The sequence below is a fragment of the Balaenoptera acutorostrata genome, unplaced genomic scaffold (assembly GCF_949987535.1).
Source record: "Balaenoptera acutorostrata unplaced genomic scaffold, mBalAcu1.1 scaffold_881, whole genome shotgun sequence".
Lineage (NCBI taxonomy): Eukaryota > Metazoa > Chordata > Mammalia > Artiodactyla > Balaenopteridae > Balaenoptera > Balaenoptera acutorostrata.
In genome coordinates, this window is record NW_026645519.1 from 1 (window position 1) to 13,038 (window position 13,038).

Below are 13,038 nucleotides of genomic sequence, written 5' to 3' on the forward strand. Positions count from 1 at the left end.
CCTGATCTGGATTTTTTTTTTTAACTGTTGCATCAAATCAGCAAAGAACAGATTTTGTTTAAAGTGACTGTACACAGAAGAATATGGAAAACCTTCCAAACCCCCCAAAACTGTCATATGTTATAAAGTCCTTAAAACTGTCACAGCTTTTACATGGTTGAGCCTAAGAGATGCTTTTTTTCCTAATATATAAAGAGGTTTTTGTTTTTGTTTTTGTTTCGGATGGAGGGGGTGGATTACTTGCTTGTGTTATCTTTTCCTTCTCCCTGGGATCAAATGACATCATTATTCCAGATGCTCAAGTTCAAGTTCTCATCACTGGAGATGAGGACCTCTCAGACAAAAACCAGAAAAAGGAGATCTACAGTAAAAGGGCAGTGACCGAGGCTGCTCGATCTGAAGAAAAAGAATCCCTGCAGAAAGACACTACAGGTAGTGGAACTGTAGAATTATCTGCCTATTGTTCTATTCTGGCCTTCTAAAATGAATATAAATAGAAAAGTATTATATATTCTTGCTCTCTTCAACCCTGCATCTTCTTCATATGTGAAATAGGATGAACACACAGGATGTTTGAATAATTTCTGCATAATACCTGAGTGTGAGCTCTCAATGGTGGTGTCTGACTTGGAATCCAGAGATGAAGGAATTTGTCTTAATTGGGGAACATAGTACATCTTTGTACTACCAGAAGGCTTATATGGCAACAGTAAAGGCTGGCCTAAGGACATAAAGATCAGAATAATTAATAAGAAAACATTTATTAATTAACTGAACAAATATTAAGCACCTTTAATGTGCCAAGTAGTGGTCAAGATTCTTGGAATGTATCAGTAAACTAGCATTCTAGAAGAGGGAGATAGACAGTAAACAATTAGCATACTAAATAAGTAAATCATCTACTGTTTTTGTAAATTATTAGTGACATAAAAAATTAGAAAATACTGGGACTTCCCTGGTGGTGCAGTGGGTTAAGAATCTGCCTGCCAATGCAGGGGACAGGGGTTCGATACCTGGTCTGGGAAGATCTCACATGCTGTGGAGCAACTAAGCCCGTGCACCACAACTACTGAGCCTGCGTGCCACAACTACCAAAGCCCGCCCGCCCTAGAGCCCGAGCGCCACAACTACTGAGCCCATGTGCCGCAACTACTGAAGCCCACGTGCTCTAGGGCCCTTGTGCTGCGAGTACTGAGCCCTCGTGCTGCAACTCCTGAAACCTGTGCGCCTAGAGCCCACGCTCTGCAACAGGAGAAGCCACCACAATAAGAAACCCATGCACCACAACGAAGAGTAGCCCCTACTCACCACAGCTAGGGAAAGCCCGTGTGCAGCAACAAAGACCCAAAACAGCCACTCCCCCCCCAAAAAATTAGAGAATGCTGAGGAAGATTAGAATTATTTGGGAAATTGCAGCAGGATGCAGTTTAAATAGAGTGGTAAGGGTAGGATTCATTGAGAAGACGACTTCTTAGCAATCTATTCCATATTTAGATGGCTCTAACTAAGAAACACTTTATCTTATATTGAACCCAAACCTGGTCGTTGTTAACCCCTACTACTGATCTTTGAAGGTTCTCCCTCCAGAGTCATAGAAAGTAAATCTAATTCTCTTCTATGTGGCAGATTTTCAAAATAAGTTTTCCATTATAAAAGTATAAATTCTCAATATTAAAAAAATACACAGAAATAAAAAAGACAAAGTCTTACCACTCAAAGATGACTATTATTAATATTTTAATGTATTTCTACAGGTCTTTCGTCTGTATTTCTTATTTGTTCACATAGTTGTGTATAGTATGTATAATGTGGAATTCAGTTTTTCTACTTTACATTGATAATAAAATATTCATTTTATTTCCTATCTTCACATTTTTTATCATTCTACTACACATTAAGTGTATTTAACCCTTCTCATAATGTTAAAAATTTAGGCTGGATTAAATTTTCAATAATAAAGAATTCTGTAATAAAGACTTCCTCTTTATAGCATACCCATTCTCCCCTGCTGCCCCATTTCACATAAGTTTTCTGATTACAGAGTGAAAAATTATGTCATTTATAAAGTTTCTTTTTTTAAAATACTAACTGCTAAAATTCTTTCTAAAATGTCTGTGACATGGTAGTAATTTGATTATTATAGAAGATGAAATCTTTTTCTTCTTCTTCTTATTTTTTTTGCTTCATTAGGTCTTCATTGCTGCACGCGGGCTTTCTCTAGTTGCGGTGTGGGGGGCTACTGTTCGTTGTGGTGCGCGAGCTTCTCACTCTTCTCACTGCGGTGGCTTCTCTTGTTGTGGAGCACAGGCTCTAGGCACGCAGGCTTCAGTAGTTGTGGAGCATGGGCTCAGTAGTTGTGGCTCGCGGGCTCTAGAGCACAGGCTCAGTAGTTGTGGAGCACGGGCTTAGTTGCTCTGCGGCATGTGGGATCTTCCCGGACAAGGGCTCGAACCCGTGTCCCCTGCACTGGCAGGTGGATTCTTAACCACTGCGCCACCAGGGAAGTCCCTGAAATCTTTTTCTATACACTTGTTTTTCTTTCATGATGTGGTAGAAACTCTCTCTCTGTAACAGCATTTTGATATTTAGCTGGGTACATACTGCTCATCTGTACACTGTATTTCCCAATCTCCCTTGCAGACACATATGGACATATGACTAAGTCTGGGCCCATAGGTCAAGGGTGAGAATAATGTCTGCAACTTCCAGGCATCCCATTAAAACACTCCACTGGCTGCTGCTAAAATTTATCCTCCCCATTACTCTTCTTGTCCAGTATTTTCTTTATTATTCTTCCTGAAAAAATTTAAGATCAATTAAACAAGTTCAAAAGAACAATTCCATTAGAATTTTGAGTAGAATTACATTAGAGTTTAAATTCATTTGGGAATAAATGACATCTTTAAATATTCAATTTTCCCATTCAGAAATATCCCATCCCTCCTTTTAGTCTACTGTCCTTTTCTATGCCTACACAAAGGATTAGTATTGCCATCACATGAGTCCGATAAAATTCTTGTTTAGGTTACTCCTCAGTATTCATGGGGTTGTACTGCTCATTCAAATAGAATTTGGTAGATAGCTACCACTTCTCCTGATTAAACACAACAGCTTCTTCAGTTTATCCTTATGGACCATGGTCTTCTCTTGCATCCTGTAATCACCTCTAGATGGACTCCTAGTTGCCCATGTCTAGTTTATAAAAATCAAAATACTCTAGACAGAGTCTGATAGTCCCAGAGTCGAATGAGATCTCCTTCATTCTGGATGCAATAACAACTTTTATATTACTTAGAATTGTGTTACCATCCTTGACCACTCCATCATTCTGATGATTTGACATGGAATCCATATTACTAGTACCCTGCTTCCAACCAAGGAACTGACTTCATAGGGAAGGAAATGAGACAAAAGGCTGACGCCTAAAGGGAGTCACTGTTCTCCTCACAAGCCTGATCACCCACAGCTATCGTAAACTCAAAAAAAAAAAAAAAAAAGCGAGTGAACAATTTACTGATAACTGTTATGGCACAAGCTGGGAGGCATCACTTTCTGAGGCTGGAATGCTAGCTTACCGAATACGGCATGTGCTCAGAACCACATGTGGCACTTGCCTATCCCACAGACAGAATGCATGTATTTAGGAACAAAGGCAGAAGCCTTTAAAATCTTTTGCTTTCTATCTCTGTGACTCTGCTTTGTTTGATGGAAGATCTTAGAAATAAGGGAGGGGCACTTCTACCGGGAGACAGGAGCCATCTAGTCATTTTACATTCTTTATGTCACTGAAACAATACAGGGAATAGGATGCCATAGTGTTGACTAAAACTACAATTGACCTTAACTATCAGGGAGAAATAAGGTTACCTTAAAAGAAGAAAGTCAGTAGGAGTATGGCTTACACCTAGGGGACCACTTTACCAAGCCTGGTCATAGAAATTAACAAAAAATGACCTTAAACCTATGCAGGGCTAGCAAAGCCTTAGACTACTTAGGAGTACTTGTACCAACCTATCAGGCCAAACCCCAGCCAATGAGAACCTGGCTGAATTCAAGGAGAATGAAGAAATGTATAGAGGCTGGAAGAATTTAAATAACAGGAAAAATAGGCTGTAGCCTCTACTTCTCTTTGGACGTTGCTGTAGTCATTATTGTTAGAATATTGACTTAGTAGTTTTCTTCCTCCACCAGTGTATATAAAGCTTGGTGGTGATGGTTAAATTTACCATTTAGTTCAAAGTTTGCAGAAAATGGACAACAACAATTGGGCAGAATTACAATGGACCCAGAGCAAGAATGGCTACCATGTGGAGATGGAGAATTCAGAGGCGAGATAAGTGGCTTTTTGAAATTCTCAACAACTTTATGTTTGGATGCAGAAGTCTTAAAGTTACTTTGGACTGCCTATCTCTGGGGGAAGAAGCGACTATTCAGCAAATAATGGTTGTTCCTGGGAGAGAAAAAAAGGACTGCAGAAGGGTAAAGAAGAAAGTCCAACCATAAAATTTATTTCTTCAAAAAACTTGCAAATGGAACTAAATATAAACATATAGCATATTACTCTTCATTTGTTAATTCAGAGCAGTGGACACATAGTCATAAATTCAACATGCTATTCTGTATACTTTTAAAATAGTTTTAAAATTTTACTTCTGAATCCACAGAGTTAAAAATATTTTATTATTAAACCAAATAATATTTATCTTTTAAAGGAGTCCTTTCTACCAAGTACCTGTATGTAAAGGTAAGACCATGAACTGTGGGCTCTATATAGACTGATCCATTTGATGTCAGAAGAGGTATAAAATACACTTTCACAGTTGGATTTCCTCTCCTGTGCTCTGCCACCAACATGAAAACAGCATAGCCCAGAGTAGCCTGGGTTTCAGTACAAGGCATGTGGAACAGACCCAAACCGTTTTTGCATCCTGATGCCAAACTCCAACGGACTCATAAGCCCATGAGTGAGGAAAGCAAATGTCTGTTGTTATAAAGCACGGAGATTTTTGAGGTTCTTATACAGTATCACGGTGGCAATAGGTAACTGACACATTAAAGGTGTTCTGTGTGATATTGATTAGACTATACATTTGGGGGGCATAATTTTATTTCACAATAAAAATGTATAAGAAATATAACCATCTCGGGCTGCCCTGATAGCGCAGTGGTTAAGAATCCGCCTGCCAATGCAAGGGACACGGGTGCCAGCCCTGGTCCGGGAAGATCCCACATGCCGCGGAGCAACTAAGCCCATGTGCCACAACTACTGAGCCTGCGCTCTAGAGCCCGCGAGCCACAACTACTGAGCCCATGCACCACGACTACCGAAGCCCACGCGCCTAGAGGCCGTGCTCCACCACAAGAGAAGCCACCGCAATGAGAAGCCCGTGCACCGCAATGAAGAGTAGCCCCCGCTCGCCACAACTAGAGAAAGGCTGCACGCAGTGATGAAGACCCAACACAGCCAAAAATAAAATAAATAAAAGTAAAAAAAAAAAAAAAAAAAGAAAAGAAATATAACCATTTCAACATATAAATGTATTTATTCAAATTAAATTCAGTGGAATTTAAATGTGGAACTAAGCAATTTTCTTTATACATTTAGGCATATTCCATTTATACCTACAGACAGATAAACTTTTTGCCCAAGTAGGAACACTTAAAATATATTTTGAATAGATTTGTACAAACTGTTGAATACTTTATAATTCGTAATTGAAAGTTCCCACCCTCATTTGGAGGTAGAATGGGAACTTAACTTTCCAGTTACTGGTCTGAAAAAGAAAATAACTTGCTATAATTTTGAATGTTATGTAGTATAAGTACTATAAAAATATCACTGTCATGATAGCATAGGAACACTCTAAATGTAGACCTTATGGTAGAAATTGCTAGCTGTTCACCAAAACTCATTTCTTCTTCATCCTGGAAAGCACAGCTAAACTATTCCTAGTCAGTGGAAAGTGATGTGGGCCACACCTAGGCCTAACCCATAAAAGCCTCCCAACATGTGCTCCTCCATGCTTTTCGTCCCTTCCAATTGACTATGTTGATGAATCCAAGGTTCCATGTTTTAAAGAAAGCAGAGTCACAGTCAACCTGGGTCCCTGCTCAACGTTTCTTGAGCAAGAAATAGACTGGTATTGTGTTTGCTATCTGTTCACTGTATCATGCAAAACAATAGTAAAAGAAACAATGCCAAATAATTATCTACCTCCCTAAAATTGAACCTCTATAGTTTTTATGTTTCCATGAACTACTTGCATTCTTATGACAAGTATTATGAGTTGAAAATACGTCAGCCACAAGTAGCATGAGTTTCACATAGGTTGTTAACTTCACTAGAAATTGAAGTAAAAACATAATAAATTATATTCTCTTCATAGCTATGTAAATAAAAGATGTTATAATCATGTACAACCTAATGCTTAAAATTAAAATTAGGTTTTCTAACTAGAAAGACCCAATCAAGAAATTTCTTAGTTAATGACCCACAAAAGTTGGTAATGTGACCTAAAATTCTCTTACCATCTGTGCCATGAAGAACAGTAATCTGTTGGACTGAAGATGATGAAGCAAACTTGACAGGAACTTTGCCCAACTTCTGTGTACTGAGCTCTGGAATATCATGTCCACGATCTTCAGCATTAACGAAAATCTCAGATGAAAACATGGTTTTTCCTGGACTCTCTGTTGTTATCTGAGTGACTGCATCAGATGATAATTTTCCAGAGAAGGGAGAAAACGGGGTCTTAATCTCCTTTGGTGATCTGAACAAAAAAAGAGAAAGCACACAGCAGGTCATATCCTTGGCTTATCAAATACTGTAATTTCTTTCCAAATGTGGCTTCAATATTTTTTGGAGACACATCCAACTCAAATGGTTAAGTTATTTCTGCAGTACCCTTTGCTTTTTTACATACTTATTACAGGGTGATCATGCATGAGTTTACTTTTACTTATTTTAAAATCTACTTTTATTTTGGATTTAGAATGCTATTATATAAAGAAAGGGTACTTTTCAGTTGAAGTGGAAAGATATCCATTAAAAAATAATTACTGGAAGTCCACTATAAATTAGGGGACTATGCTAAACGCATAGAGTGTACAAAAATAAAAAAGAAACAGAGCCTTTCCTCAAAAAGTTTATATGTCAGTGGGGGAACCAGAGGTTTTTAAGGTTGTAATTATGTATATAGATTATAAAGAATCCATATTAAAACATAATGGAGTAAATAAATGAGTGTATAAATAAATAAATAATAGGAGGGAGGGAGAAGACAAACCTTGCCAACAGAAGAATTCCATATGTAGGTAACCTCCCCCCCGCCACCACCCCCCCCCCCCCCGGCATCCATCTCCTCCCCAAGGAGGTGGAGGTGAAGCTTAATCTTCCCCTTAAGTTCAGGCCTGGGCTGGCCTTAATGATTGAATTCCAAAGAGAGTATAAAATGGGAGAAAAAGTAACTTTACAGTGGAGAAACCAAGCAAACACCATGTTATGCAAGTGATGATGTTTCACATCACCAGTGATGTCACGGAGACACTACATACTCTCTGTTATGATGTGATGAGACGGTTACTTCGCTTCTGCGGTATTCTTTGTCAAAACCTATAACTCCAGTCTAATCATGAGAAAAACATCAGCCAAACCCAGACTGAGAACAATTCTACAAAATATCAGACAAATATTCCTCAAGACTGTCAAAATCATGAAAAACAAGGAAGGAATGAGGAACTGTCATAGACCAGAGAAGACTAAGGAGACATGACAACTAACTAAGTGGAATGTGATATACTGGATTGGGTCCTAGAACAGAAAAAGGTCATTAACAGGAAAACTGGTGAAATCCAAAAAAAGTCTTAAGTTTAGTTAATAGTAATGTATAAATGTTGGCTTTTTAATTTTGAAAAATATACTATGGTAGTATAAGATGTTAGCAATAGGAAAAACTGGGAGAGAGGTAAAGGGAACTCTGTTTGTATCTTTTCTGCAGATTTGAAATTATTTGAAAATAAAAAAGGTCATTTTTAAAAAATGGAGTAATACTGTATTGTATTATATCACAGAAGAAGAAGACCTTTTAAAAGGTCTTTTAAATCTCTACCCTCTATATACTATTCACTAATTGAAAGGACAATTATGAGAAAAGAAAATAGGCCCATCTCCCTTATGTATACAGAAGCAAAAATCATACACAAAATGTTAGACAATCAAATGTAGAGTGTGTGAGTGAGTGAATGTGTGTGTGTGTGTGTGTGTGTGTGTGTGTGTGTGAATTCCTACCAAGTTGTTTTACTCCAGAAATGCAAGGTGAGTTAACATTCAAATATCAATAAATGTCATGCACCACATCAATAAAATAAAGGAGAAAATGTATATGATCATATCAGTATAGTCAGATAAAGCATTTGATAAAATTCAATAATTATGTATGATTAAAAACTCATAGCAAAGGGAAACTACAAAAAACTTTAGAGCCACCATCCTATTTATAGTGAAATGTGGAGAATGTCCACTGTAAGATTAGGAACAAAATAAGAATGCCAACTCTTACCTTTTCTATTCAACCTGTTAGTAAAAGTATTAAATGGCGTTAGCAGTAAGGCAGGAAAAAGAAATCAGAAATATAAGGCTAAGAAAGGAAGAAATAATACTGTCACTTTCCATATTTGATATAATTAAGGATACAGAAAATCCAAAACCATCTACAGATAACTTATTAGAATATCAGTTAGTTTTTAGAAGAGTTGCCAGATAAGAGACCAAACATTAAAAAATTCCACTAACATTTTTCTGTGTCTGAAAAGTTATAAAATTAAAAACTAAAAAATATGCCATCTACATTATCATCAAAACATCATATACCTAATAATAAGTGTAATAAAAAATGTAAGAACCCTGAACAGAAAACTATTAATATATCATAGAGAGAAATTAAAGGTGATCTAAATAGGATTTCTACTTTGAGGCAGGATGTATAGGCATACCTCACTTTATTGCACTTCACTTTATTGTACCTTGCAGATAATGCTTTTCTTTTCTTTTTTTTCTTTTTTTTTTCTTTTTTACAAATTGAAGGTTTGTGGCAACCCTGTGTCAAGCAGCTCTACTGGTGGTGCCATTTTCCAACAGCATTTGCTCACTTCGTGTCTCTAGGTCACGTTTTGGTAAGTCTCACAATATTTCAAACTTTTTTACTATTATACTTGTTACATGATCTGTGATCAGTGATCTTTGATGTTACTATTGCAAAAAGATTACAGCTTGCTGAAGGCTCAGATGATGGGTAGCATTCTTAAAGTCTACTTTCAAATTAAGATATGTACTTTTTTTAGACATAATGCTATTGCACACTTAATAGACTACAGTATAGCATAAACATAACTTTTACATGCACTGGGAAACCAAACAACTCGTGTGACTTGCTTTCTTAGGATATTCTCCTTATTGTGGTGTCTGGGACCAAAGCCATATCTCCATAATAATATGCCTGCACTAGGTAGGCACAGGCCATCACTCCTGCTGCAACAAGCAAACAAACTTGAATAAAAGATCATCGAGCTAAGGAAGCAATCAAGAAACAATATCAACTAATATGCTAGAGAGGGACATTTAGAGATTTGGAGCAGGCGTTTGGTGTAGGGAGACATACTCCACTGGAAAAGAGAAATCACCATACCTTTTGATGAACTCATTTGCTGGCATGATGGAGTGAAATCTAGCAGAATGTCAAGCCGATTTCCCCCACAGGACATTTCCTTAGTGTCAGGGTGGTATAGGATGATGGGGGACTGAGCCAAGAAAGCAGAGTGAAATTTCCTGCACAGTCATGGCACTAACAAACCAAATCCCGCTAGATAAAGGGGCCTGTGACAATCATTAGGTCTCCTCTTCAAGACATTTGCCAGTTTTTGAACCTATATAAAGCAGGAAGCTAAATACCTAATGCCTGAGGGAGAGAACTTTCCAAAGTGAGGAATTAGAGACCTACCAGACTCACAGTAAAAACCCAGAAGTGCCATCCCCAAGAAGGGGGCTGAGTCAGAAAAAGTGAAATCATCTGCAATGTTTAAGCGTTTATGAGACAAATTTTCATCGAGGAAGTGTAACGGCAACAAATACATAGCTGGTCTCTCCTTACATTTGCCATACTCTGAAGCTGTGAGAACTGAGAGCCTAAAGAGCTGAATTCAAACATCTGAAAGACTGAAGTCAATAACTGACTGTATTTATTGAAGAATCAAAGACCTGTCAGGCTCACAGCCAAAATCCAGGGAGGCCACAAATTAGGAAAAATCATAGGTAGGATGAGACAACTAAAGCTCCAACCCAGTTCTGACCTAGTAAAATTCCTGAAATGACTGAAATGATCAGCCACTCTGATTAACAGAGAAAGGGGTAAATCTTCTCTGGTGCAAAGTAATAGCATCTTCAGTCTCTATGAATTTTTTATTCACCATGTCCAGCACACAATCAAAAATTATGAAATTCCTGAAGCAGGAAAAAGTGACTAAAAATTAAGACAAAAAAAAAACACAAGAAAAATTGATTTAGAGGGAATTCAGATTCTGGAGTTAGCACAGAACTTTAAAATGACTATATTGAGAGTAAAAGATGGGGATTAATAGATTAAAATATGGAGACTCTCAACAGAAAATTGGAATCAATTTTAAAAAATCAAATACAGATAAATGAAAAATAAGAAAACTGATCCCCAGCAGACCTTAGGGAATACTAGAAGAAATTTTTTTAGGCTGAAGTAAAATGGCCCAACATAGAACAGAGCTGGGCTCTCGGTCCCATATTGAACGCGAGTTGGAAGAGGCGAGTCTGGTCTCAAAACGGAGGTAAAACCGCCGCCCGGTCGCCCCCAGCCCGACTCCGGCCGCCGCCGCCGCCGGGGGGAGGAGGGCCATGATCCAAAGGAACCAGAACAGTTGAGAAAACTGTTTATTGGTGGTCTGAGCTTTGAAACTACAGACGATAGCTTAAGAGAACATTTTGAGAAATGGGGCACACTTACAGATTGTGTGGTGATGAGAGACCCCCAAACAAAACGTTCCAGGGGCTTTGGTTTTGTGACTTACTCTTGGGTTGAAGAGGTGGATGCAGCAATGTGTGCTCGACCACACAAGGTTGATGGGCGTGTAGTGGAACCAAAGAGAGCTGTTTCTAGAGAGGATTCTGTAAAGCCTGGTGCCCATCTCACAGTGAAGAAAATTTTTGTTGGTGGTATTAAAGAAGATACAGAAGAATGTAATTCGAGAGACTACTTTGAAAAGTATGGCAAGATTGAAACCATAGAAGTTATGGAAGACAGGCAGAGTGGAAAAAAGAGAGGATTTGCTTTTGTAACTTTTGATGATCGTGATACAGTTGATAAAATTGTTGTTCAGAAATACCACGCTATTAATGGGCATCATTGTGAAGTGAAAAAGGCCCTTTCTAAACAAGAAATGCAATCTGCTGGATCACAGAGAGGTCGTGGAGGTGGATCTGGCAACTTTATGGGTCGTGGAGGAAACTTTGGTGGTGGTGGAGGTAACTTTGGCCGTGGTGGAAACTTTGGTGGAAGAGGAGGCTATGGTGGTGGAGGTGGTGGCAGCAGAGGTAGTTATGGAGGAGGTGATGGTGGATATAACGGATTTGGAGGCGACGGTGGTAACTATGGCGGTGGTCCTGGTTACAGTAGTAGAGGAGGCTATGGTGGTGGTGGACCAGGATATGGAAACCAAGATGGTGGATATGGTGGCGGTGGTGGAGGATATGATGGTTACAATGAAGGAGGAAATTTTGGAGGTAACTATGGTGGTGGTGGTGGGAGCTATAATGATTTTGGAAATTATAGTGGACAACAGCAATCAAATTATGGACCCATGAAGGGAGGCAGTTTTGGTGGAAGAAGCTCGGGAAGTCCCTATGGTGGTGGTTATGGATCTGGTGGTGGAAGTGGTGGCTATGGTAGCAGAAGGTTCTCAAAACTCAGAAGAAAAGGGCTACAGTTCTTAGCAGGAGAGAGAGCGAGGAGGTGTCAGGAAAGCTGCAGGTTACTTTGAGACAGTCGTCCCAAATGCATTAGAGGAACTGTAAAAATCTGCCACAGAAGGAGCGATGATCCATAGTCAGAAAAGTTACTGCAGCTTAAACAGGAAACCCTTCTTGTTCAGGACTGTCCTAGCCACAGTTTGCAAAAAGTGCAGCTATTGATTAATGCAATGGAGTGTCAATTAGATGTACATTCCTGAGGTCTTTTATCTGTTGTAGCTTTGTCTTTTTCTTTTTCTTTTCATTACATCAGGTCTATTGCCCTGTAAATTGTGGTAGTGGTACCAGGAATAAAAAATTAAGGAATTTTTAACTTTTCAATATTTGTGTAGTGCAGTTTTTCTACATTTTAGTACAGAAACTTTAACAAAATGCAGTTTTGAAGGTGTTTCCTTGTGAGTTAACAAGTAAAGAAGATCATTGTTAATTAATATTTTGTATGAATTTTGCTAAAGTTAACTGTAAAGAAACACCTGCTGACTTGCAGTTTAAGGGGATCTATTCTCCCCATTTCCAAACCATGAAATGAATGGGCTCTGACATGTGGAGAGAATAGATATTTGTATGTTTGCAATGTGTGTTTTAGATAATAGAATTGGGTATTTAAATTAGCATATTTGTGAATTTAATAGCATTAAGATTTACTTCAAATGGAAAAATCTCAAAATTCAAAAAAAAAAAAAAGAACAGAGCTGGGAGCTCGATTGGCGCTGCCTGCGGGGGAGGAGCGCCGCCGCCGCCGCCGCCGCCGCCGCCGCCGCCGCGAGCTGGGAGCTCGATTGGCGCCGCCTGCGGGGGAGGAGCGCCGCCGCCGCCGCCGCCGCCGCCGCCGCGAGCTGGGAGCTCGATTGCCGCTGCCTGCGGGGGTGGGGCGCCGGCTCCGCCGCCGCGAGCTGGGAGCTCGATTGACGCTGCTTGCGGGGGAGGAGCAGCGTTGCCGCCGCCGCCGCCGCCGCGAGCTGGGAGCTCGATTGGCGCTGCCTGCGGGG

The 13,038-nt window shown here is 39.3% G+C and overlaps 1 protein-coding gene across 1 annotated transcript; it reads left to right on the forward strand.

Moving 5' to 3' along the window:
• Positions 1-294: 294 nt before the first annotated feature.
• Positions 295-12,060, forward strand: LOC130706614 (heterogeneous nuclear ribonucleoprotein A3-like; the record flags this gene model as incomplete). Its single annotated transcript, XM_057539301.1, has 2 exons — positions 295-432; positions 10,820-12,060. Coding segments are annotated over 2 exons (1,379 nt in total), but the record flags the coding sequence as incomplete, so codon positions are not given.
• Positions 12,061-13,038: the final 978 nt, after the last annotated feature.